This window comes from Vombatus ursinus, unplaced genomic scaffold, assembly GCF_900497805.2.
Source record: "Vombatus ursinus unplaced genomic scaffold, bare-nosed wombat genome assembly UNPS02014794.1, whole genome shotgun sequence".
In the NCBI taxonomy this organism is placed as follows: domain Eukaryota; kingdom Metazoa; phylum Chordata; class Mammalia; order Diprotodontia; family Vombatidae; genus Vombatus; species Vombatus ursinus.
The window spans coordinates 20,862,583-20,889,120 of NW_020954572.1; the positions used below are offsets into that span (position 1 = coordinate 20,862,583).

General features: G+C 39.2%; 1 protein-coding gene across 3 annotated transcripts; it reads right to left on the bottom strand.

Moving 5' to 3' along the window:
- Positions 1-275: 275 nt before the first annotated feature.
- Positions 276-26,297, bottom strand: NUSAP1 (nucleolar and spindle associated protein 1). Of its 3 annotated transcripts, none has more exons than XM_027870046.1 (12): positions 26,106-26,297; positions 21,040-21,108; positions 18,920-19,069; positions 17,427-17,535; positions 17,012-17,110; positions 16,127-16,239; positions 12,845-12,895; positions 11,730-11,911; positions 9,453-9,619; positions 7,239-7,355; positions 1,885-1,993; positions 276-1,231 (listed from the first exon to the last, which is right to left on the bottom strand). In XM_027870046.1, exons 1-12 carry the CDS (start codon positions 26,211-26,213, stop codon positions 1,138-1,140), a joined length of 1,368 nt encoding a protein of 455 aa, XP_027725847.1. In that variant the 5' UTR covers positions 26,214-26,297; the 3' UTR covers positions 276-1,137. The 3 variants fall into 3 exon arrangements, with proteins under 3 accessions (XP_027725847.1, XP_027725846.1, XP_027725845.1); XM_027870045.1 differs by having other exon boundaries at positions 17,012-17,083; positions 17,427-17,583; XM_027870044.1 differs by having other exon boundaries at positions 17,427-17,583.
- Positions 26,298-26,538: the final 241 nt, after the last annotated feature.

A 26,538-nucleotide genomic window follows, 5' to 3' on the forward strand; every position in this document is an offset into this window, starting at 1 on the left:
CACATTTAAAATTATGAGTTAAGTTTATGTTTTCCCCATCAGTCCCTACTATTGTTTTTTTTTTTCCAAGTTAGGATTTTTTTTCCCCCTCTTCTGAACACAATACTGTGTTTCGTCAGTTACTTTACCTTAAGATTTTTTAAAGTGTCTTTTTTCCCCACTGGCTCTCTTTCCCTCAACCTTGATCTTCTCCTTTTGTTTCTTATTCTTTTTCCTTTGGGGTACCAAGTTTTATTGTTATTAAAAGTATAAAACAGACTATAGCTCAGGAGAAATTGAATTTTCAGTTTTAATTTTATTTATAAAAGTCTTACAAAGCAATAGAAATCTTTTAGCAGGTGAGCTTAGGTACAGTATTTTAATCTGACAGAGACTGTGCCAAATATAAAACTCTGAAAGTCAATAGAGATGGCTCTAATTCTAAGCATCTGCAGTCTTTTATATCCTTTGAATAAGAGACTAGATTACAGAGCACAATAATCTTGAAAGCTAACTTAAAGAAATAACATAAGAATTAAAAGCCTCTTGTAAGCATGATCCTTTTGCTTTAGTCTTGAAAGCATTTAAGGCATAAATGAAATACGGCATCTACTAACAAATTAGCAATGAATATGCATTTATAGAGAACAGTTATCTAAGGAAAAGTCTAAGAAAACATTGAAGCTTGACTTTTTTTATACTGATGCTCCTCAGTCAGGGTTCAGTATTTTAGTTAGTAGGTTCTCTAGAAGTTTATAGGAGTCTTCTATTCTAACTTCTCCTTCTGTCCCATCATTTAAAATGTGAAAAAAGGTTATGCCTGCAAGTTATTTAAAACCCTAGGACTAGAAGAAGATATGTGACGTTAAAAATGTAGTTCAAGGATTAAGAGGCTGTACTTTATTAAACAAAAAAAAAAAGAGTTAGGGAAAGACCATTTTAGATAATTTGCCAGAGTTTATAAATGAAACATTTGTAAGCTGATAGTATCACTATTTCAGTGGTGGTGGTTAGTAGCAGGTTAATGTGATGAGCAGGGGTAAGAACAGAGTTAGGACAGGCTGGATGAAATTTACAATGACAAAACAAAAATAGAAATATTTACAGAAGCATAAAAGATGCGTAATGAAGACTATCTACAGAGTGCTTGGCGGATTGTTAGTCTCCAAGCATGACTAGTCCTCTTCGAGTTCCAAGGACCCCATCTTTCTTCTCTTTCCTTTTCTGCTCATGTTTCCTCCGTTGCTCTTCTCTGAAGACAAAGACAAGCACATATTTGAGATTAGGGAGCAGCAAGATAATCTTGCAGCAATTAGAATACCACTTTAACATCAGAGTAGTGTTAATGCCCAAACTACAAATATGCCAAATAAGAATGAAACTATAGCATTTCATTTGATTAAAGTATAAAACTATGGAGATTTTCTTAATCTGAGCTCCGTGGATAGATTTTAGGGGGTCTTAAATGGGAAAAAAAATTTACATCTTCATTTTCACTAACCTCTAACTGAAATTTAGCATTTCCATCATTTATTTATTTATTTTGCTAGGCAGTTGGGTTAAGTGACTTGCCCAGGGTCACACAGCTAGTGAGTGTTAGGTGTCTGAGGCTGCATTTGAACTCAGGTCCTCCTGACTCCAGGGCTGGTGCTCTATCCACTGTGCCACCTAACTGCCTCTCCTCTCCATTGATTATTTAAAAACACTATTCTGAGAAGGGGTCTATAGGCTTCAGGAGAGGGCCAAAGGGGTCCAGGACACACAAATGGTTAAGAGCCCCTTTATCATCCCTATGCTAAACAGTTAAAAAGTAGTGCTTCAGTAAACACTCATCACTTGAAGAGCATTTTAGGTGTTTTTATAGAAAAGTTCAAAACGAAACAATCATAATAGTTATATACTGACCTGGTCTGTAGATGTGGCTGTTTGTAAGTTTTTTTGTGGAAGTCAATTCTATTTGTTGTCTCATTCAGAGCAATATTTTCTTTAGATTCCCCCCATGGTTTTAGCCTCCCTACATAAGAGAAAAAAGAAAAGTTTTAGTAGATGCTTACATTTATATCGCTTTGTTCTTATCAGCTATAGCTCCCTGCTGAACGTCAAAGTTTGTCCTTTGAAAAATACACATGCACATACACACCCATCTACCCACACACCATACAGTCTTCTCATTTTGATACCATACTCCTGGAATGAACTTCAAGTATTAAGGCACACCGTTTTCCTCCCTCCCCTCAATAACACCGTGGTCTATTTCTATGTCAGCCTCCTGCACGGGGCCATCTTCATGCTGTTATCTGTGCCGCTGAATTTTCAGTATATTCTGTAGGAGGTTTTTGGAAGTCAGATATGGAAAAAAAAACTTGGATAAAATTATTTTCATGTAGAAAAAATTACAAATTTTATAATTTTCAAATGATCATTATTTCTACAAAGTACAAAGAAGTCATTTAATACCTCGATTATGGCAACATGAAGATGGTAACAACAACTACCTCTCTGTTGGCAGGTAGATTCCCATTGATATTCTCTATGGTTATTTTAAATGGAATTTTTCTTTCTATTTCCTGCTTTTGTTGGTAATATACAGAAATGCTGATAATTTATGTGGGTTTATTTTATGTCCCACAACTTTGCTAAAGTTGTTAATTATTTCAACTAGTTTTATAATTAATTTTCTAGGGTTCTCTAAGTATACAATAACTACCTCTCTTAAGGGGACACTTTTAGATTCTAGGGTCAGTCTACACCCCCAAGACCAAAATCCAACTTATCCTATTTTAACAGATATTTTCTAAAAATATAGTTCTGACAGTAGTACCTTTAACTATTTAAATGTTGTGAACAATGATACTTTTGTAAATTTTACTTTGTAAAATTAGCTGTCAGTTTGACAGGAAAGGAATTTGGATCCATATGGCACAACACTGTGAATTCTAAATAGGTGAGGTACAAACATACACAGCTCTGGAAGATATGGGAGAAAATAGAATGAAAATTATCTTAAAACTGTGGTAGGAGACCAATTGTTTGATTTAACAAATAGAAGGAATTACAATGAACAAGACTGATGTGTTGGAGTATGTTGAAATTTAAAAAAAAATACAAAACAAAACCTGAAAACTATATAATTTAAAAAATAGATTAGGAAAAATATTTATAGTCATATAAATAACATGCCCATGAATATTGACATAAATCAGACACCTAAAATGTGTCAGTGGTAACACTTAAAGACCTTTTGACCTAAATAGTCAAAAAATAAGAATAGAATTTTCAAAAGATAAAATACAATTATTAATAACCACTTGGAAAAAATCCTTGCCTCTAAATCCAAAACAACTTTGAGGTACCACCCTTACACCCATCAAACTGGCAAAAATAATGAAAAGCAATGAAACTCAGTGTTAGCATGGTTATGGCAAAACAAGTATGTTTATTCACTGCTGGTAGAATTTCAAACATTAAATTACTGGGAAGCAGTCTAGCATTAACCACAAAAAACAGTCATACCCTTTTGACCCAATTCCTTTGGTTATGAATGTAACTGGACAGTTTGGTTTTTTTTTTAGAGCTGCATGTTCAAAGATTTTCCTAGCAGCTTAGTATGTAATTGGAAAAAACCTCATAAACCTCATAAGCAAACTAAACATCCAGCAATAGGAGAATGGTTAAATAAAGCATGAAGCAGCAAGAACAGCAAAGACCTTGGGCTGTAGAATTAAGAGGTTCACAGCCCCTCCCAGAGCCTTAATACCTATGTGACCTTGGGTCAGCCCCTCTGTCTCTGGGCTCACTCTCCTAACAGTAAACGTGAAGGAGCTGGCCTAGATGACCTCTGGGGTCTAGTCCATCACTAGTTCTATAAGGCCATGATCCTAAGTTTGGTACATGAAACGTAAGGTTATAGCATAAATCAATTGATATGGGCGTGTATGAGGAATAGAAAGAAATCTGGAAAGATCTTTATGACATAATACAGAATCAGAAGAATAGAGTGTACACAACAGTTATATGAGGAAAAAGGAAAAAGAACAAATGGATGGTGAATTCTGATGAGGACTTAAAGGTGATGTTGAAAATGTTTCATGATGCTTTATATGTTGAAATTAATCAATTTCTGTGTAAATAGTATTAAGCAGATATGTTTGGATTAATATTTAATATTGCTTCTAATAAAACATAAAAAGAATTAAAATAATTTCTGCAGCACACTGTTAGCTATTGAAATGTGTTGAGGGTATAGTGGATATCAGCACAATATTTTCACTCATCTCTCAACTTATAACTCATTTTCAAATTTTGAATGTAGTCCCCAATTGTGCTTTTACTTAGATATGTTGGTCTCAGATTCCTGTCTCTCTTTACCTAAAATGCCCAAATGTTATTCCAAACAAAAATAGGGTAAGTAACATTTTTCTATGCTGGTTACAGAAATTAAGAATTGAAAGGGTCCTCGGTGGCCATCTAATCCAATCCATAGACAATAAAGAATCCCTATCACAACACACCTGATACATATGGTCTGCTAGCTTTTGCTAGATTTCTGGGAAGATCCCACTAACTGCACAGGTAGCCCATTCTAATTTTGTTTGAGGTTTAAAAAAAGAATTTGAATTTAAACATCAAGTAAAAATAACATTTCCATATACATAGTAGAACAGAAAGAGGAGCTTGTACATGTGCCTGAAAATGACTATTATATGGAGCTTGCTTTTCTTTTAAAGTTTAATAAATTCAGCATGTAACTTTCAAAGCTGCCTTGCTTGTCTGTGATTCCTAATGTTCTCAATTTGTGGGAACTCTATCCTTAGTCTCTTTCTCCCTCTTATGTTTCTCTCCCTTGGGGAACAAAAAAAAGAAAGAGAGAAAGAAAGAAAGAAAACAAGAAAAAAAAAAAGAAAAACCCTTGTAATGAGTATGCATAGTCAAGGTAAACAAATTCCCACATTGGCGATGTCCAAAAATTCTTCCTCATCTGTCCTCTGGAATCATTGATGGTTATTGTACTGATCAAAGTTCTTAAAAATCTTCCAAAGTTATCTGTTTTCACAGTGTTGTTATTGTATAAATTGTTCTCCAGTTTCTGCACACTTTACCTTGCATCAACTCCTAAGTCTTCCCAGGTTTCTCATGGTACAGTAATATTTCATTACATTCATATACCATAATTTGCTTTGCCATTCTTTCCAGTTCTTTGCTACCAAAAAAGAGCTTCTATAATTAATTTTGTATACATTGGTTCTTTTTCTATTTCTTTGATCTCTTTGGTGTGTAGGCCTTGTAAGAAGTATCACTGGCTCAAAGGGTATGAACAATTTAATGACTTCATGGGCATAGTTCCAAAATGCTTTCCAGAAGGGCCAAACCAATTCACAAGTTCCACCAATAGTGCGTTAAGGTACATACCTGTTTTCCCATAGCCTCTTCAACTTTTGTCATTTTCCTTTTTCATTATCTTTGCCAATCAGATGGGAATGAGGTGGAACCTTAGAGTTGCTTTAAATTTGCATTTCTCCAATTTGGAAACTTTTTTTCCTATAGCTGTTGATAGCTTAGATTTCTTCTGTTGAAAACTGCCTGTTCATATCCTTTGATCATTTAGCAATGGGGGAAATGTCTCTTGTTTTTTAAAATGTCAATTAGTTCCTTGGAAACGAGACCTTTATCAGATAAATGTTCTTCAAAGATTCTTTTTTCCTTGTTACCTGTTTCCCTTCTATTTTAACAGCCTTGGTTTTGTTTGGACAGACACTTTTAAGTTTTATGTAATCAAACCTGTCCATTTTGTCTTCATCCCATACCAATTTGATAGCTCCAATTATTAGTAAGTCCTAGTTATTAGTATTATGTTCTTTACATCAAGCTAAATTCGCAACTTCTACCCACTGTTCTTAGTTCTGCCCTTCAGGGCCAATAGAAAAAACATTTAATTCCCCTTTCACATGATAGCCCTTTGTATAATTGAAAATAGCTGTCCTGTCTCTTTTTCAGCCTAAGAGTGCCTCATTTCTTCAGCTGACCCTCATCTAGCTTTACCTGGAAGCCCATCACAATTCTGGCTGCCTGCCTCTGGATATTCTCCAGCGTCTTAGTGTCCTTCCCAGAGTGTGCAGTGCAGAACTGAAAAGTGTGGCTCAGACCCGGTTTGACCAGGGTACGGGCCAGCCAGACCATCACTCCCTCCAGGCCACCCTTCGCTCACTCGTAGATCCCACAAGATTTTTTAGTTGCCTTATTACAGTATGAATGATTGATTTATATTGAGTTTGTAGGCCGCTACAACTCTCAGATCTTTTTCGCAGAAACTCCTATCCAGCCACGCTTTCCCACCTTCCTCTGTACTTGTGAAGCTGACTTTTTGAACCAAGTGCAAGACTTTACATTCAGCCCCATATGATAGTCTGTCAAAATCTTTTTAGAACCTGTCAACCACTGTGATACCTATGCCTCCCAGCTTTGCGGTATTTAAAATTCGGTAAGAATGTGGCTTATGCCTTTATCTATATTATCAGTGAAAATATTAAAACAGTCGAAGGCCAAGCACAGAACTCCAGTGCTCCTCACTGGACACCTTCCACATTGACACTGGGTCACCAACTCCCTGACAGCTCCCTGAGCCCAGACATCCATCTAGTTCCAAGCCCATCTGGCTGTTGTATTGGACAGTCCATAGCTCTCCATTCATGAGATCATCCAAACACGAGATGCTTTACTAAACATCAGGTGAATCTGGACGTACCATACCTACTTGTGTTGATCTACCAATTTAGCAACCATTAGCCTGAAGAGAAACAATATGTAAATCAGTCTTATTCCTTTCAGGAGAATTTTTTAATTTTCTTTCCAGGCAATTCTTTGACAAAAGGCAAAAATAGGTACTAGTTTTAATTTTGATAGATGGATGTGTAGTGACATTTCTAAGGATAATTGTAGTTAGTCAGCCAGTAACCAAACTACCACCATGCTTTAGCATGGAGTTGATAGGTTTCTCTCTCTCTCTTTCCGCTTTTTGGTGAGGCAATTGGGGGTTAAGTGACTTGCCCAGGGTCACAAAGCTAGTAAGTGTCAAGTGTCTGGGGCCGGATTTGAACTCAGGTCCTCCTGACTCCAAGGCCAGAGCTCTATCCTTGGCGCCACCTAGGTGCCCCCAATAGCTTTCTCATTTCTAGACAAAGTCTTTGAGTCTTCAGGATGGTAGAACTGCTTAGAGGTGTATTCTTTGCATGCCCTATACAAAATATACTATCATGACATACCTTTGTGTGGCTCATAGCGAAGTGGACGGGAAAGACTTGCTTTGAGGTCAAACACTGGTTTCTTATTACTGATTGGAGTCTGTGCTGCCTCAGCTGTAAACTTGAATGGGGTAACAACTAAAAACCAAAAGGACAAACAGAAGATTGGTAAATAGCACATAAATCACTTCCAAAGTCTCAGACTTTTCAAAGTAATGGTATCTTGTCTTGAGAAGGCAATATATTTAAGCAGTCTAAACTTAATAGAGTCAATGAAAGGTTATGTGGTAGAAAGAGTATCTAAATTAATTAGCCACTGGGCCTTATTTTTCTGTTGTATCTGCCAAAACATATTTTGTCATCTTCTCTGTCCCTTATTTGGTCAAGAATTTTTCCCTAACCATAGTTTTCATATGTATCTCCTTTTCTGTTTGTTTATGATGTGACTTTTTGTGTCTAAGTATCCTTTCAGAGTTGATTCTGGCATTTAGTGTGAGACGTTGGTCTACACCCAATTTCTACACGGTTATTTTCCAGTTTTCTCAACAGTTTTTGTTGTGAAGTGAGACCTTATTATGATAGTTGCGGTCTTTGGGTTTATCGAATACTATGTAGCTCTATTTGTTTGCTACATTTGTCATACACTTAACTAGCTTTTCAATTTTTTAATATCCTGCCAAATAGTTTTCATAATTATTTTATAGGATAGTTAGAACTCTGGTACTGTTGAGCCCCCTTCCTCCCACTTGTTTCCTTTATTTCCCCTTAGGGTTCTTCAACTTTTGTTCCTCCAGATGAATTTTCTCCTAGTTCTATAAAGTAATCCCTTGGTAGTTTGGTGTGGCACCAAATAAGTAAACTGATTTAGGGGGTGATTTCTGTCGTTTTGTCTCATCTGGTCTTGGGTCACTTGGCCCTGTCCATGCTTCCAAGGCAGGCCTTCCCTTTAGGCCTCCTAGGTTCGCTCTCACGGCATACGCTGACTCAGCACACAGTGGCTGTTCAGGGCTAGAAGGGGAGAGGAGCAGGGATCATTCCTTTAGCCACCTTGAGGGTCTTGAAGCTTGAGTTCATCTGGCTTGTTCCTTTTTCTTTTTTGAACCAGACGTGTGATTTCACTGGTATGAAGAACCACTTTCTACCAGACAGGCACCTGCCATGGTCTTAGAGACTCATGTCGGGTAACGAGAGGCTGAAGTGCCTTGCCTGAGTCTGTATGTGTTAGAGACAGGACCCGAACTGGAGTCTTCCTGACTCTTCACGCTATCTCAACCAAGGCATGTTGGTCCATTAAACAAAGTGTTGTTTGCATGCTGGGCTAAGTTAAGGAAAAGGAAGGATGTTTAGGAGGCAGAAGGCTGAATTTACGGCTTGTAACACTTGGCACTCTTTTGAAGTTGCCACTGAACCACACAACGTGACTGTCCAGGCTCTGGGGGCCTGAGTTGTGATAAAAGCCTCCATTGAATTAGCCTTCTTTCTTGTTGTCTTTCTCTGTGTGGAGACCTCTGCAGCCTTCAGACCACGCTGCAATGTACTTTGCAGCCAGAAGTTATAACTGAAGAGGACCATAGTCACTGTCTGCAGAAGGGGGTTTGGTTACAGTTAGTTCAAGCTGAACTCTAGTTTGTACAATCTACTTCTGAATACAGTTCAAGGCACAGAATTTCTTCCATGAGCAGCTGCCAGTGTGGGACCTTCTGGGCTTAGATCTTGCCATGCTCAAGGACAGCCTGTTAGGATCAGTGGCGGTATTTTTTCTAAGATGTGAATGTTTATTCAGATTGCTTAGCTTCTCGAAGACGAGAGGGAGGGAGAGAAAGAACTTGGAACTCAAAAAAAAAAAAACCAAAACCAAACAAATGTTAAACATTTTTACATGTAATTGGGAAAAAATAAAATATTTTTTAAAATTTAAAAATATTTTAAAAAATGTGAATGTTTAATATAGCCCCAGGTAGGCGCTGCTCAGTCTCTGGGCCACACTGCTAGAATCTAGAAAGCAAGGTTGATTCAATGCTTGTGAGCATCTGGCATTTCCCCCAGCAGGTAGAGGTTAATTTTTGTGTGAAACATTTGCTGTTGTGAATGTAACTACTGATTATGCCTCCTGTGAGAAACTTTGGGTAAACAAGGATACATAAAAAATCCAGTAAACTAATTGGCTTAAAGATGAAGATTTGCAACATTTTTTTGTTAAAGAGGAAAGACAAGATAACAGGAAGCAAACGTTACCTGAAGCGTGTTCGGCCTTGGCTTGACTGGCTTCCTTTTGCTTGCTCTTCATCAGGATAGCCTGGCATTTAAGCTGGGTGTCAAGCATGCTGATGTATGGAGACTTTCTGGCCGGAGTCTTGGTCAGTGAGCGTTTGTGCTCATTATCTTTAGTAGCCTCTGAGAACCTTAACAGAATAATACAATGGAATACATGCTTATTGAGAGGCTCATGCCCCATCTGCTGCTCATGCTCACTTGATGACCATCAGTTTCACCAAGCAGTGAGGGAGGGAAGCCTAAAGTAGATTTCCTCAAACTCTACTTCCACTTTTCTGATTTTTCTTCTTTGGGGAGAAAGTGGAAAATTTGTTACGGTTCTGAAAATAGACATTTTAATATAATCTCTTGAATATTGGTAAAAAATGGTGGAAGGTATTGGAGAGGAAAATTCAACACAAATATGCTTAAAAATAGAATTTTAGAGTTGAAGGTTATCTAGTCCTTTTATGTTGTACATAACTTTTCTTCTTAATATCCTGGCATTTTTTTTTTTTTGATCCAAGTGACACCATGGATAGTATGCTAGACCTGGAATCAGAAAGATGCGAGTTCAAATATGGACTTAGACACCAGATGTGTGCGGGCAAGTCACTCAGTCTCTGCCTGCTCAATTTCCTTATCTGTAAAATGGGAATAATGGTAACCCCCCATGCCTTCCAAAGCTGTTTTAAGTATAAAATGAGATGTTTGTAAAGTGCCTTGCAAACTTTAAAGTGCAATATAAATGCTAATTATAATTATTATTGGCTTCAGGCTGTGTTTTAGGGAAAAATAATTTTTATCCATACATGAGCCAGATGTTTCTGGGACAGTCCAGATCCCTCTGAGGCCAGGTTAGGACAAGCACCCTTCTGACTCAGTTCTACACAGTGCTTTGAGGCTTACAAAAGGCTTTCTTCCCAAGGGCCCTGTAAGGTAGGGAGAGCAAAGATTATTATTCCCATTTTACAAATGAGGAAACCTCATGAGGTTCAGGGAAGCTGAGTGACTTGCCCAAGTTTACAGGTCTGGTAAGTGGCAGAGTGAGAATTTGAACTCAGTTTCTGACTTTCTAATGCTAATAGAATGTACTAGAGTGGGGAGGAACCATTTAGGCAGTCTAGCTAGCTGCCAGTTCAATCTATTCAAGGAGGTTTTATAAAAATACAGAACAAGAGATGATCTAGGATGATTCCCTCATTTTACAGAAGAGGAAAATGAGGCCGAGAGAAATGAAATAATTCACCCAAGGTCCCATGGATACGTAAGTAGGAATCCTCAAGGTAAGGGGAGTAATCACTAATTAAATATAGTACTTCCTGGTCAAATACCATTGTTCAAGTCTCAGAATTCCCCAAGGAGGTGGAGGGATCAAAGGATGCAGGGGTTGTAGTGAAGTATAGTTTTTAAAAAGGGATAGACGTGATGTTACAGCTGCTTATTTAGCTCATAGTTCACCGTATCGTAGATTGAAGAAAATTACCCAAGCCTAGTGATTAGGAGCTTTTGATTTAAATGAGAAAAAAGTATCTTGGAAGTTTTGATCAGAGCATCCAGAAGACATTACTGGAGCTAGAATTAAGAGCTACTGGGAGTCTGCTTGGCATTCACAGCTCTTTTAATCCCTCCAAGCTTTTTTGGCCAAGTTTGGAACGTCATAGTTCTGAGCCCAATATAATTCAGCCACATTGTTGAGTGTGTGTTCAAGCAAAAACTGGATCATGGTGATGGTGGGGGCAGAGATTTCAGACTCCCAAACTAGTTTTCTTTCCATTCTACTACAGTAGTCCATTTTCTTATTTTCTCTAGTAATTAATTGCATGTATATGTTTAGGGAAACTGGAAAAGATCAAAAACAAAAAATCCAAAATATTGTATTCCCTCAAACCTGAGGCTAGTCAATTGGGGTAACTTGAAAAAAAAATCATGGAAGAGGCAGCTAGGTGGCTTATTGGCTAGAGCACTAGCCCTGGAGTCAGGAGGACCTGAGTTCAAATGCAGTCTCAGACCAGACACTTGACACTTACTAGCTGTGTGACCCTGGGCAAGTCACTTAACTCCAATTGCCTCACCAAAAACAAATAAATAAATGAAAATCATGCAACTGGTACTTTTTTTTTTTTATCTCCACCTGATATTTCACCACCTTAACAAATGGGTAATATAATTATGTCGTAGGATTATTAGAACCTTTAGATAGGATTAAAAGAGCTTCTGAAGATTGCCTATTGGTTCAGTTTAGGGGCTCTTGTTTACCTGACATTCATTTTGTTAGTTGAGAGGGTAGACGGCTTGAACGGTTTCTGACACAAGATACTTCGATTTGCCATCCCAAGGGATGTACGGAGTGAACGGCGTGGACTGGCAGGAGTAAAAGTCGAAGAGGGCCTGCCTCTCTGAATAATGGGGCTGACTACCCTCATGCCAGATGAACTTTTCTGAAAGAAGAAACAAAAAGAATTGTCATTTTTCTTTTTTGGGGGGCTAGGCAATGGGGTTAAGTGACTTGCCCGGGATCACACAGCTAGTAAGTGTCAGGTGTCTGGTCTGAGACTGCATTTGAATTCAGGTCCTCCTGACTCCAGGACCAATGCTCTATCCACTGTGCCACCTAGCTGCCCCCAGAATTGTCATGTTTTTAAGATAATGGTTTCCAGTGACTGTCAGTCCACTAAAAATCATGTTTTACTGGCAAATTTTGTTCCCTTTAATATGAATGGAGAGTTTCCAAAATAATCTCATTATCATCCCATCCCCACAAAAGGTCAAAGAACTATAGCGTTTCAGGAACTGCACCAGTAGCCATATTGTTATGGTGACTTGGAACACAAGCACAAGTACAAATGGCAGGGGGCAGCTAGGTGGCGCAGTGGATAGAGTACCGGCCCTGAAGTCAGGAGGACGTGAGTTCAAATCTGGCCTCAGACCAAACACCTGACACTTACTAGCTGTGTGACCCTGGGCAAGTCACTTAACCCCAACTGCCTTAAAAACAAAACAAAACAAAAACAAACCAAAAAAACCCCAAAAAAACCAAACCAAAACAAAAAACAAGTACAAATAGAAGCCACGAACTCTCTAGTTACTGGACAATATATAGGATAAAGAAGGAGCAGTGCACGGAATACCCTAAAGGTGAACATGTACGAGACCTCTTAGAAATGTCTGTTGACCTATTTGAGAACCCCTACTAAAGAAGATAGAAACCAAACATAGTTTAAGTCAGAAATTTTCTGAGCACCTGCTATATCTCAGACTTTGTGCTAGGTGCTTACTGGCTTAAGATAAGAGGACTAGAACACAGTGATACATGGAATCAAGCAATTACATATAAATTCCTAAATTCTTCAGAAAAATGTCAGAAGGCTCACCTTGGAATTACTGTGGGGAGTTCCAGTTAGGTTAGCTTTTTTAGCTAATATCTGTCAAAAGACAAAGAAAAATTTGAGTACTGAATTCCATTAGTCTCAACCACATCACAAAGAAATTTAATCTTCGTTGATGGCACAGAGAAGACTGCTGAAATTGGCAATATGTTGTGAAAGTCAGCAAAATTCAGATTAAGATCTAAAAGAGAAACTAGAGAATTGCATTTAAACAGTCTAATGTTATAAGACAATGCCAAGATCTCAAGTTATCCTTTACCATACTCAGCAGTATTAGATGATGACATATAATCTCTATATTACAGAATGTATTTTAAGAAAGAAAATAAGTCTCATTTCTATTTTTAAAAATCCAAAGGTTTTTTTTTTTTTGGTTTTTTTTGGTGAAGCAATTGGGGTTAAATGACTTGCCCAGAGTCACACAGCTAGTGAGTGTTATGTGTCAGAGGACGCATTTGAACTCAGGTCCTCCTGACTCCAGGGTCAGTACTCTATCCACTGCGCCACCTAGCTGCTCCTAGACCACTTTTCTGTCAGCACCAGTTACATTTAAGTTTGATTTGAACAGCTTTATAACGGCCCTGCTTTCTAAAAGAGTGTCAAGTAGCTGGATGTATTAACAATAGTTTAACTCTTTTGATAAAACCATCTGAGGTTTTGCCAGGAAGAAAACTGTCCGTAGCTACAGCTCCCGTGGTAATACATATAATTTACCTTGTCTATAATTTATTCTCCCCTAGGCACATATATATTGTGGCGGCAAAAGCCTACTATAAAAGGTAGTGGTGGAAGACTGTAAGTAAATTGAATTCATTTCAGTCTAAGGAGCCATTATATAAGCTTCCATATGGACAAAAGTGCAAATTCAATAACTCTGACAATACAGATGAAAAGATAATCAAAAGAAGTCAAACTTTTAGAAACTGGAAAAACCAATTAGGGTCCCATGGAACTGACTCACGGCAGAAGGGCTGAGGACTATTAGAACAGAATATCATATTCCTTGTAAAATATGGTTATTGTTTTGGATGGTTTTTTGCATAACTTTTTTTGAGGGAGCATGAAGTCATGCTCAGTTGGAGGCAGGGGTTGAAGTGACTGTGATGTAAAGACAAAAGACAACAATAATGCATTTTGAAAATAAAAAGTCTACAATAAAAAGGGGGGAAGCCTGTAATGGTAATTCACATTGATTCCAGAACACATTTTATAGTTTATAGATGAAGTTTCCTACAAATGGTTGGACTGAAAAGCTCCAAACTATTCCATCTTCCCATGACACCATCGCCCTCAGTCACTGCCATTCAGCTTCTCAGGGATCATGGGAGAAAAAGAAAATTCATCTCTGATGATAACAGTAATTACAAAGTTTATTGGATGGTAATTGTCCCAAATCACATCCTAGGAAGAAAAAAAGAATTGGATCATTGACTTCAAAAGCCACAATGTGTTAACATGTTGGTTGGTGGCAGACAAAGAACACTGCTGGAGGTGTCCGTGACTCAGCCCTAAGGAGAGGGGGCGCTACATACTATCTCTATCCTGCTTTTCCGCAGCCAAGCCCCAGCTGCGTCTTGGAATAGCTAAGACAATGAGAGACAAACATTTACATTACACACATACACAGAGACTTCAAAAGGGGTCAACAACGTTCTGGACTTTTTATTTAGAAGAGTTGATAAATAACAGTTTATGCCACAGGTATAATTATTTTCAATCTTTTGTGTTTTTTTCTCCTTTGTTTTTTTTCTGTTGGTACTTGTATATTTCATTATTCCTACTTGTCAGTAGATACTAAAATGAAATCAAAGAGTGTGTTTAGTAGGACAGAAAGAAAGAGAGCCAAAGACTTTTGGTGGCTTGAAAGTAGGGAAGAAATGGGCCTCTTGGGTCGTGACAAGGAAAGGGATTTAGAAGAAACACAGAAGACAGGAAACAAAAAGTAACAGGCTCTTTCCAATTAATCAATAAGTACTTACTAAGTACCTACTTTGTTCAGGGCGCTGTGCCCTGGTGATACAAATACAGAAGGGAGAGAGTCCCTGCTTTTAAAGAATTTACATTCTAGTGAAGAGTAGGGATGGGAGAATGCAACATATTCACAGAAAGGTAAGTATAGAATATAAATAATAAATACAAAAGTGATTTGGGGTGGAGATCTTCACAACAAGGGAGTAATCAGAAAAAGCCTCATGGCAGAGGTAACATTTAAGCTGAGCTTCAAAGGGAAGCGGTGGGGGGTGGGGGGGTGGGAGGGCGTTTCATAAGGTAGAGGTGAGCAAAAAGAACATTTCAGTCCTGGGGGACATATGCAGAAATGGAACATTGACAAAAATATAGAAAGCAAGTTTAGCTAGAGCCCCAGGGAGAAAGTAATATGTATGTAGCCTGCAAAGATGGTTCTCGGAATTAGATGGGAAGGGCTTTAAATGCCCAACCAGGCAGTTTGTATTTTATTCTATTTGCAATGAGGAGCTACAAGTGAGCGTCATGGTCAGACCTTGATTTCTCTAATGAAAAAATTAATAGGAGATTTCCCTTGGAATTAGTACAAGGATTGATCTCATTAAACATTTCTGTCAATCTGTCAGAGTCAACGCCCTGCAAAAATCTCAGTTTGTAGATGACAAGACTCTTCTGGGAAGCAAAACACCAAGCTGACAGGGTCAAGCTGAATCTTAGGAAAGCAGCTCAGTCCAGACTATTCCTGGGTGATTGAGAGATATCAGGGGCCAATGCAACTTGGTAGTAAGGTAGATAAAGGGAGTGGGAGGCTCCCCACAAACCTCAGGATACTTCAATCATGAGTGGGTCAGATGAACAGAAGTATAGAATTACTTTGGAGTCAAGGAATTTGTTTCTAAGTAATATGGGCTAGAAATAAGGTAACTTTACAAGGGACTAGATTTGTCTGTCAGTCACTCATAAATGGGAGAAAAATCTTGGATGTTTGGGGGTTTTATACCTCAAGTCACTGAGGTTCACATTGCTGAAGACATCTATACCCTATGTTCCTTGGTGCCACTGATAGAATTCGCGGTAACTCATGATTTTTCACAGACTAGAAATTCTTATGTGTAAATTATTATGTAAAAGTAATTCTAATGATGACATACATGGTACACGGTGCCTTGAACTTAATGGTAAATGAGTGTATAAATTAAAGCTATCATTAGTAAATCACTAACGATAGCTTTTCTGTAACTTTAAATCATTGCTTAAAAATAAAAGCCCAAATCAGTCAAGGATGCAATTGAGGTGTCATACCTTTAATTCCTTCACTGAGTTGTTAAGGACTTCCATACGTTTCTTTTTTCGGTCAATATATTTGTCAATAGATTCCATTTCCTTAAAATGAGCTTCATGAATCTTCTTAAAATCTACAGTATTAACCCCCCCCCCCAAAAAATGAAAATTAAGTCATCAAGACCAAACCCATTTATTCACATTTTCTGTTTGCCCCTTCTTTTGTTAGTTCTTGGGATCTTTGACTTCTTTGAAGATTCTGCTCAAGTGACATCTTCCACATCTTCCTCACTGCTGCTAGGGCTCTCCCTCTCTTCCTTCCCAAAACGACCCCACGTTCATTTCATGTATTCTTATATAAGTACATGTCTTCCCCCTTAGAACATAAGCTCCTTGATGGCAAGGGCTGCTTCAATTGCCTGTAATTTCCATACCCAGCACTTGGCCCAGTGCCTGGTACATAGGAGGCACTTAATAATGCTTTGTTGATGGATGATCATTTACATGCAAATTTCAACATGCTCTTTGTGCAAGTTTTCCCAAGTGTGGTAATTTTTTCGTTAAGTGTAGGTGGGCTGAGATCAAGAAGGAAAAGCCCCACCTTCTAGATTTTCTATATTTTACTGTCTATCCTTTACCCTTTTCACTTCTCACCAAAATATCTTGGTTTGGACAGAAATAAGAAAGAAATGATAGCATCTTTATGCATGACAATTTGACTTTTCAAAATAGGTTTAGAAAGCCTTGTGCTATCTAATTCATTAGTTCTGTAAGCATTTTAGTGCCTACGTACATAGGAGCATACTAGGTAGTATAAATATCAAAGAGGGAAGCATTCAAACTTTCCCTCATGCACTTTCCTGGCATCTGACTCAGGGCTGTGTGTTAACAATTATTTAAACTTACTTGGAGTTGTAAATATTGTTCTCCTTCTCTTAGATTTGGACAAACCATCTCTACGATGAGGGCTCTTTCCTCCTGAAGGGATATTTAAAAGAGTATTACCTGATTCAGAGAGAAAGATTTGTTAAAAGGGCTCAAAGGAGCTTCTTCCCAAATCACACAGCCAGCCTGCATTCAGGCAGGTTCTCCCCCTGATGCGCTCAGCCACAGGGACTCTGGGTAGCAGGGAGATGCTCATTTTCTTTGTTCCTCTGCTTTAAGCCCACCTCTGGAAGTAAAGAAAGTCAGAGAACAGCTGCCTGATCTTATTTAAACTCTGTGGATCTCCTATTGGTGCTTAATACTGCTGAATTTCTTTATTGGTTCTGAATTTGGAGGACCCCCTTGCTAATCAGGGTTCTTTAGCTACTTTACATACCGTCCATCTCATTCTCTTCAGAGCAAAGTGTCCGCTTGTTCTTTTGCTTATCTTTGGATGGCTTTGTGGCCTCTGCAGCAGCTAAGGCATTCTCCCTCTGATATTTTTTCTGTTGGGGAGACCCAAGATGATCACTTTCTATCATCTCTGAATGATCCTGTTACAAAATTCAGGGGTTCCATTAAGCCATAAAAGGGGGACCAAAGTGAGGGAAACACAAAATTAAGTAGAGAAGGAAGGAGGGACAGAATTTTCAGTCAAGTCTATTTGTAAAGCGAACAGGGAGAAAGACAGGTAGGTAGGACAGGCCTGAGACAAACTTCATCCATTTTGCTGAGGGTGGGGAGGAAATCGGACTTGCAGTCACCTCCTTCTATGTCTGAAAATTCTCTCCAGGCAAAGGTGTAATACCTGACCCACATAATTGAGGGAACACTTAGAAAGGGTTCATTTTTATCTGATGGCAATGAAGTTAACCTAACTGGGCTTTTTCTCGCGGTATTTCTTTTGATCCTTTAGCTGCAAGGTCTATAGTATCCTTATAATGTAATGTGCAATTGGGAGATACTTTTTTTGTCTGCCACTGAGGATAACTTGAGCACCCTTAAGGTTGGGGACCTGATCTAGGCAAGTAGAGACTGGGTATATCTAGATAAAAAATATACTAAGTTAAGGACAGTAGGTCTTGAGGAAGTGACATCTGAATGAAAGGATAAGATGAAGGACTTATTTATCAAGCCACTTGAATATATGAGGGAAGACTCCAGAAAACAACAGCTTAACACTCACAAAGATTAACAAGGTCAGGTGGAGAGTAAACCCTGCAGAGTCAAATTGTAAAAAGTTTTAGGTTTATGTTTCTATTTCTCCACATTGTCACATGTTATATATCCATGTTATCATGAGAAAAAGGGTCTCCTTTATGAAACATGGATCAGCCATAAAAGTCTGACATAGTTTTTTTTTTTTGCTTAGGCAGTTGGGGTTAAGTGACTTGCCCAGGGTCACACAGCTAGTAAATGTCAAATGTCTGAGGCTGGATTTGAACTCAGGTCCTCCTGACTCCAGGGTGCTGTATCCACTGCCCCAGTCTGAGATAGTTTTGATGTTTAGGGTATGAGAATGGGGAGAAAAATAAGCTATATGCCACAAAGCATACATGGGGGTCTCTGAATAAACCCCATGTAGGACAGTCCGCTTTAGGCACATGCATTATATGGGACACTTTTAAAATGATGCCTCTCTACCTCCTAGGCTGCTCTTTTGCTTAGATCAGGGTGACCTGATGAAGCCTAGAACAGATAGAAAACTTACCACCACAGATCTACCAACACTGAACTCAGCAGTTATTTCCACCTTGTCTTATATTCTTCTTAGACAGCTGTACTAATATTAGGCCCTAAATTAATACCCTCAGAATCCAGCAACACATGGAGTTACTCACACTCCCCTTTTTCATAGTGCGCATCTAGCCTGGGTTTCCACACTCTCACCTTGGAGCTGCTGTTGCCTGGAGCTACTTTGCCTCTTCCCAGGGGTGAAGTGACAGAGACATTCACAGCTTCCTGGTCAGGTTTTTCTTCACTGCCATTAAGTATTTCTATCTCCTCATGAGAGGAAGCAGAGATATTACTTTTGCCATTCTGTAAAAAAGAGGAACAAATCTATTACATCCTAAGTATAGGAAAATATTCAGCGAGAAACTACTCTCTATATGAAAAACCATATTTTAAATGGAAAACAAAACATACTTTACGTGTGTAAAAACAATATTTGAAAACCCCATTAAATTAAGAGTAGGTCTAGGGGAAGAAAACTAGGGAATTTTTACAGAAAAGCAGCTGGCCCTGGAGTTAGGAACACTTGGGTTCTGGCCCGTACTCTGTCCCATCTTGGCTGTGTGAAACTGGCTGCTCAGTGCCCCAGATGTCCTTCTGACACTATGAGGTAGATATTACAGGTCCTGCCTGACTCTCTCCCTCAAATATTGCATTTAATTATTCATTCAAACTGTTACTATTTAATAATAGGGGGATGGGTAAGCAGGCATAATTGATACAAAAGATTAAAATATAATTAATATATTACTTTTATTAAATAATTGCTTATACATAACTTAGCAAGAAACTGAATTGTTATTTTCACCAGATTATGGCTGCCAGGTGGATGTTTGTTGCTGTTGCTAAGCTCAATTGTTGCAACAATTTCCCAACTGGACTCCAGTCTCCTAGTCTCTCTTCTTTCCCATTCACCTTCCACACACCTGTTGCAATAATCTTAGAGCCCAAGTCTAATCGGGTCACTCCCCTACTCAAGAATCTTCAGTGTCTCATTTTTGCATCTAGGATAAATATAAACTTGGTTTGTCCTTTAAAGCCCTTCATAATCTTGCTCCAGCTTACGTTTCTATACTATCTCCACATTATTCTCCTTCATACTTTTTATATGCCAGCCAAACTTGCCTACCTGGTGCTCCCTGGACTTAGCCTTCTCTCTCCTACCTGTATGAATTTCCAGTGGCCTTTTCCCATTCTTGGAATAGATGACCTCATCACTTCTGCCTCTCAGAGTCCCTAGCTTCCTTTCATTTACCACTTTTTATGGGAGGCCTATTCACTGAATGGGTGTTGCCTCACTCAAAGTGAAAACCTGAAAAGACCTTAGCTTAAAAGGGGCAAGGTCTCCTACTGCATCCTGGGCCATCTCCAGTCATTCTGATCCATATCTGACCACTGGACCTAGATGGCACTAGAGGAGAGAGTGAGGCTGGTGACCTTGTACTGCCCTCCCTCACTCAAATCAAAGTCAATTGCAAGTCATGTCATAGTCTCCCGGATGTCACGGTACTCTTGGAGAATGGAAGAACAAACCACAACAATTCTCCACCCAAAAAATTATGTATGTTCTTAAGTGTTTATACATTGTCCCCAACCCCAACCCACCCCAAAAGAAGGTAACCTCCCTGAGGGTGAGGGCTAGTTTGGCTTTTTTTCTCCAGCACCTTCCACAGTGTCTCATACACAGCTGGTTCTTAATAAATGCTTATTGGTTTGGAATAACTATGGAGGACTCATCAACAGGAAACCAGACTTTAAAAAGGTTAGAGTCAGAGACACATATCTATTTAGACTGTGAAGGGAACAGAGGAAAGCCTGTGGGGAAGAATAATACTGAATTATCAGGTCCTATTTATGTATAACCATGTCTTTATAATGTCTTAAGTACTTTAAAATTCCCTTCCTTTTTACTATGTTTCCTCATACTTCATTGAGACATTCAGTGATCCATCTGGTACCATGTAAATTCCTGACTGTTGAGAACTTTGGTCTTTGTACAATGAAGCAGAGTCTGGCAGTCAGTAGTTTCATTAAATTTTCTAATTTGTCCTTTAGGTACTACATTCAACACTTAGACAGCTGCTGGAAAGCAGCATTATGAATCAAAACAAAAGTCATTTGTTTGGTTAATTATCCATGGAAACTAATTCTATTTCCAACAGTGGTCCCCAAAATATCCATTAGCAGCAGATTTTAAGTCAACTTCAATTATGATGAATACTTAATTACTTTTTTTGCTTATTTATAGGCTTATATAACAAGATATGATTACTTACCTGACTCTCATTTTCTTTCTTGAGCTCATGTTGAAAGTATTCTTTCAATGATTTTAAAAGTTTGTCTCCCTATAAAAGGTTAAATAATTCATAATTACAATGGAAATCAAATGAAGAAGGAGAATCCTTGTATTCCTCCCCATGGTTATCCATTTCTTTGGTCCCAACTCTCACTACCCTGTGCAGACTTACCAAATGAGAGATATACTAGATGATGATCAGAGAACTAAACTTTACATTGACTTAAATGCCAATTCAGAGACTCACTTATCAAGATGCAATGCAGTATAGTAAAAAGAACACTGGTTTTGCAGTCAGGCAGCAAGAACTGGGTTACTAAACTATCTGCTTGACCTTGTGCAAGATACTTTAAATATGCTAAGCCTAGTTTTCTCATTTGTAAAATAAAAGGGTTGAACTAAGTGATCTTCAAGGTCCTTACCAAGTCTACAGCCTATGGATCTTTTCTTTTCTTTCTTTTTTTTTTTTTTTGGTGAGGCAATCAGGGTTAAGTGACTTGCCCAGGATCACACAGCTAGCAAGTGTCAAGTGTCTGAGGCTGGATTTGAACTCAAGTCCTCCTGACTCCAAGGCTGGAGCTCTATCCATTGAGCTACCTAGCTCCCCTCATCCTATGGATTTTTATATATGACAGAGATACTAGTCTACTAGTAAGCATGTTCAATTTCCTTAACTAGATTGGAAGTTATAAACAGTAACTTCATATTCTCTTTTGCAGTTGAGATTCTGAAAGAATTGATGATTCATCAGACTGGCAAAGTTGACAAAACAGAAAATGACAAATTCTGGAGGAGCTATGGGAAAACAGATATTGTTAATATACTACTCATGGAGCTGTGAATTGGTATAACCATTCTGGAAAGCAATTTAGGACTATGCCTAAAAAGTTACATAACTATTCATACCATTTGACCTATCGACACCACTAGGCTTATACCCCAAAGACATCACTGAGAGAGGAAAAGGACCCAGTATGTACAAAAATATTTGGAGTAGCTCTTCTTGTGGTGGCAAAGAACTGAAAACTAAGGGAATGTTCATCAACTGTAGAATGGCTGAACAAATTGTAGCATCTGTATATAGTATACAGTATGTATAGTATATTGGGATATTGTTGTGCTATTAAAAAATGATAGAGACCATTTCAGAGAAATCTGGGAAAACTTGTATTAAGAAAGAAGTGAGGAGAGCAATTTATATAATAACAATAGCATTGTAAAAAAAAATTTGGGAGATTTAAGAACTCTGTTCAATCTAATGGCCAATTATAATTTAATAGGATTCATGACAAAGCATGCTACTCACCACCTCACAGAGGTGATGGATTTAGGGTGCAAAATGAGACATACTTTTTGGACATGGCCAATGTGAAAATCTGTTTTGCTTTACTGTGCATATTTCTTATAAGAGTTTTTCCCTTCCAATGCAGGAGGGGCAAGGAGAGAAAATTTATTTAATTTAGTTTAGCAGCTTATACTAATATAGGAATCTGAGGAAATTAAGTGGCTACTAACACACCATCTAGAAAAAAAATTAGGCAATTAATTTTCTACTCAAAATCTAATGCTCCAAGGAACAAATGGAAAGTTGTCTGAAATGGCGCTACAAACACCTCATTTGTAGCAACTATTCACTTTGAAATGAACCAAGACAGGGCACTAACCTCTTTATTTCTCTTTTATTTTTTTCTCAATTGCATGTAAATTTTTTTTTAACATTAAAAAAAAAATTTAGTTCCAAATTCTCTCCAATCCTCCCTCCCCCTACCCTCCTTAAGAAGGCAAGCAATTTGATATAGATGATACATGTGAAGTCCTGCAAAACATATTTCCATATTAGCCATGGTGCAAAAACATAGACCATGAATCTCCCCACCCCCCCAATAAAAATAAAGTGAAAAAAGTATGTTTTGACCTGCATTCAGACTCCATCCGTTCTTTCTCTGCAAGTTGATAGAATTTTTCATCCTAAGTCCTTCAGAATTGTCTTGGGATCACTGTATTGCTCAGAATAGCTACGTCATTCAGTTGTTCATTGTATAATATTGTTACTGGGTACAATATTCTCCAAGTTCTGTTCACTTCGCTTTATATTAGTTCATATAAATCTTCCCATGTTTTTCTTAAACCATCCTGCTTGTCATTTCTTATAGCACAACAGTATTCCATCACAATCAAATACCTCAATTTGTTCAGCCATTCTCCAATGGATGGGCATCCCCTCAATGTCCAATTCTTTGCTACCACAAAAAGAGCTGCTATAAATATTTTTTGTACATATACATTCTTTTCCTTTTTCTTTGATCCTGGTAATGATATTCCTGGGTCAAAGGGTATGCACAGTTTTATAGCCTTTTGGGCAGAGTTCCAAATTGCTCTCCAGAATGGTTGGATTAGTAGTTCACGGCTTCACCATGAGGCACTGTACCTCTTCACTGTTGCCAGAACTGTAAGCCTAATTATCACCAAACTTCTCCACTGAGGCTCCTATTCCAGTCAAATTATTACAGAAGAGTGGCCTCAATTATTTCTAGATGAAGTTCTGTAGCATCAGTTGAGAGGTATGGTAATAAAAGGGGACTCTAAACCATCACTAACACCTAGGCTTTCTTACCCTTCAGAACAACAGGTGGTAGACCTAAGGCCTCCTTTTAAAGGTCTTTTGTGACTAGATAGGCAGCTAGATGGCTCAGTGGATAGCAAGCTAGGCCTGGAGTCAGGAAGACCTGAGTTCAAATCCAACCTCAGTTACCTACTAGCTATGTAACCCTGGGCAAGTCACTTAACCTCTATTTGCCTCAATCCAGTGGAGAAGGAAATGGCAAACCATTCCACTATCTTTGCCAAGAAAACCCCGGTGGACAGTACTGGTGTGCTATGGTCTACTGAGTCATGAAAGGTTGGGTACAACCAAACAAGTAACTGCATAATCAGTTTGAGATTTCTATCGCTAATTACGGCACCCAATGAATGAAGGGAGGAGCCCCATGAATTCTTTTTGAATAAAAGGTCACATGTCACAGAACAAGCACTACTAGGAAAACCTTATTAAAACAGATATACTATACTGCTCTCTACCCTCCTCCAACAATCTCCCCTAGTTACAGCCCTCAGAGTGACTTGTGCAACCTACAACAATGAGCAATGACACCCTGAAGATTATAAAAAACCACTGCCCTATTTTGAAATTTTACCTAAGGGTTAGACTGCCTTCCCTGATCCTCAGAGTTTTTATTGAACTCTCTTGTGAAGTTATTTGTATAGACATGTTGGGTCCTTACCCCAAGACAAACATAGATCTCAAATAGAGCACCTAGCACAGGGGCAGGCATACCCTTAGCACACACTTAATAAATGTTTGTTGAATAGAACTTACTGAAGAATTCTCTCTACTGAGACCACAGACCTACAGTTTGTAAAATATAAGGGGCTCCTTTTAGAGTTTTCTAGTCAAACACGGCCAGTGTTATTTCCCCAGCCCACCCCCATTCTGGGAAAAAGTGTATTTATCACTTGGCAGGTAGGTGATGCAAGGGGCCATCTCCAGTTCTCCTGATATATGTCTTGTCTCTGGACCCAGATGGCTCTGGAGGGGAAAGTGAGGCCGGTGACCTTGAACAGCCCTCTCTCACTTAAATCCAATGCATTTGCATGTCATGGCATTATCCTCCGGATGCCATAGTCCTCTTTGAGAAGGAAGGACAAACAACAGCAGGTGATGCAGTAGTGCTGGTCCTGAAGAGCTGAGCCCAAATCCTGCCTCAGACACCTAATAGCAAGCCATTTAACCACAGCCTCAGTTTCCTCATCTGTAAAATGAGGATAATAATAGCATCTATCTCCTAGGGCTGTTGTAAGGATAGAATTAGATAATATTTGTACAGTGTTGATAATAATAGCACCTAATAATAGCCAGCACCTACCTCAGTCTCCACATTAGTAAAATGGAAATCATAATAATAGTACCACCCTCACAGCCTTGTTGTGAGGATCAAAGGAGATGATATAAGTAAAGCACTTTGCAAACTTTCAAGCCCAAAGCGTGTCCCTGCTGTTACCAATATTATCCATCATAGCTTCAAGTACACTTGGAGGGTAATCACCACTAAGTCATCCTCTACCCAAAAAGCCTTCCGGCCCAGCCAATCCCTTTCTCAGCCTTCTTTTTCTGGGCTAAGTCAGAGGACCCCAAGTGCTCCCAAGATTGGAAGGCTGGGAGGCAGCACTGTATAATGGAAGGTTATGGGTTCAAATTCTATCTTACTACCTGTGTGGCCTCGCATAGTGGATTCATCTCAGGACTTCTGTTCTCCCCCCACCCCCTAATAAAATAAGGTATCGGGCTAGGACTAGGTAACCCTCCTCCAAGGCCCCTCCCAGCTTTAAATCTATGATGCCAGAATAGGATCTCCCTGGCCAAACGGGGAAGGGATGCTTGAGAACCCTACGGAGTGGGAGTAACAACCGTTAAGTCCCACAGCCCCGGCATGCACTTCTAAAAACATTTATAAAGTACCCACTGTATGCCAGGCTCTGGGGTTACCAAGACCCAAAGAGCTCACATACACAAGTAGACAAAAACACTCAGACTGTAGGGGAGGGGCCAGCCCCCTCAGAGGATAGATCACTGGAATGTAGAGTGGCAAGCAGGAGAGAGTAAATGTTTAACAATCAGCTCTCCAAAAAAGAGATGTATGCATGCCACACTTTTAAGTTTAATCGACATTTTTATCCACCACTTCCCAAAGTCTGGCCAATCAACAAATCAATACATCTTCAAGCCCTGATTTGCAGCGTTTGCCCGATTTCCGGCGGCACACAGTAGGCGCTTAATAAATGTTTATTGAATGAATGAATATGAAAGTTGTATTGTAAGTACAACAAACGTTTCACAATCGGTTATCCCCAGCCGGTGGAAGCTGGCTCCAGTACAACCCTGGCTGGAAGGGATCAGTTATACGGATCACTCGAGTATCACCTGCCTTTGTCCGTCCTCGTACCCACCGACCCTCCTCCCGAGCCCCGCAGCGGCCCTGCCCCTCGTACCCGGAGGTTGGCCCGGAGGCCCAGGCTCTTGGCCAAGCTCTGCAGCTCGCAGTACTTGAAGGAGTCCAGCTCCGTAGCCAAAGGGAAGGCCATGCCGCTCTCTCCCATCGGGACGCGTCTCTCCCGCTACGAAGTTCCCCGAAGTCTAACAGCCGAGACAGCAACAGTTCAAAACTCCCGCGCCACCCCCGGAAACGTTACTTGCTAATTTCTGCCAGACGGTTTAAATTGAGAGATGCCGTCTTCTCATTGGTTGAGAGTGGTGAGGGAGGCGGGGCTCCTGAGTTCCACCAATAGTAAGCCGACATAGATTCCGTCCCCTCCCCCCTCCATCACGATTGGCTCGGCTTGGTTCGGGTTTGTTTCTTCAGGCCCGTGATCCTTCCTGCACGCATTTGGGCTACGGTCCTCCCTCCCAGCTGTGTACTTGATC

What these genes read in the sequence shown, in the direction of transcription:
- NUSAP1 (XM_027870044.1), bottom strand. Translation starts at nt 26,213, where the DNA reads ATGGGAGAGAGCGGCATGGCCTTCCCTTTGGCTACGGAGCTGGACTCC. An exon ending in GCCTCCGGGCCAACCTCCGG is followed by an intron (nt 21,109 to 26,105) that starts GTACGAGGGGCA and finishes AACCTTTTATAG; the next exon opens with GGAGACAAACTTTTAAAATC. An exon ending in AGAAAGAAAATGAGAGTCAG is followed by an intron (nt 19,070 to 21,039) that starts GTAAGTAATCAT and finishes TCTTTTTTACAG; the next exon opens with AATGGCAAAAGTAATATCTC.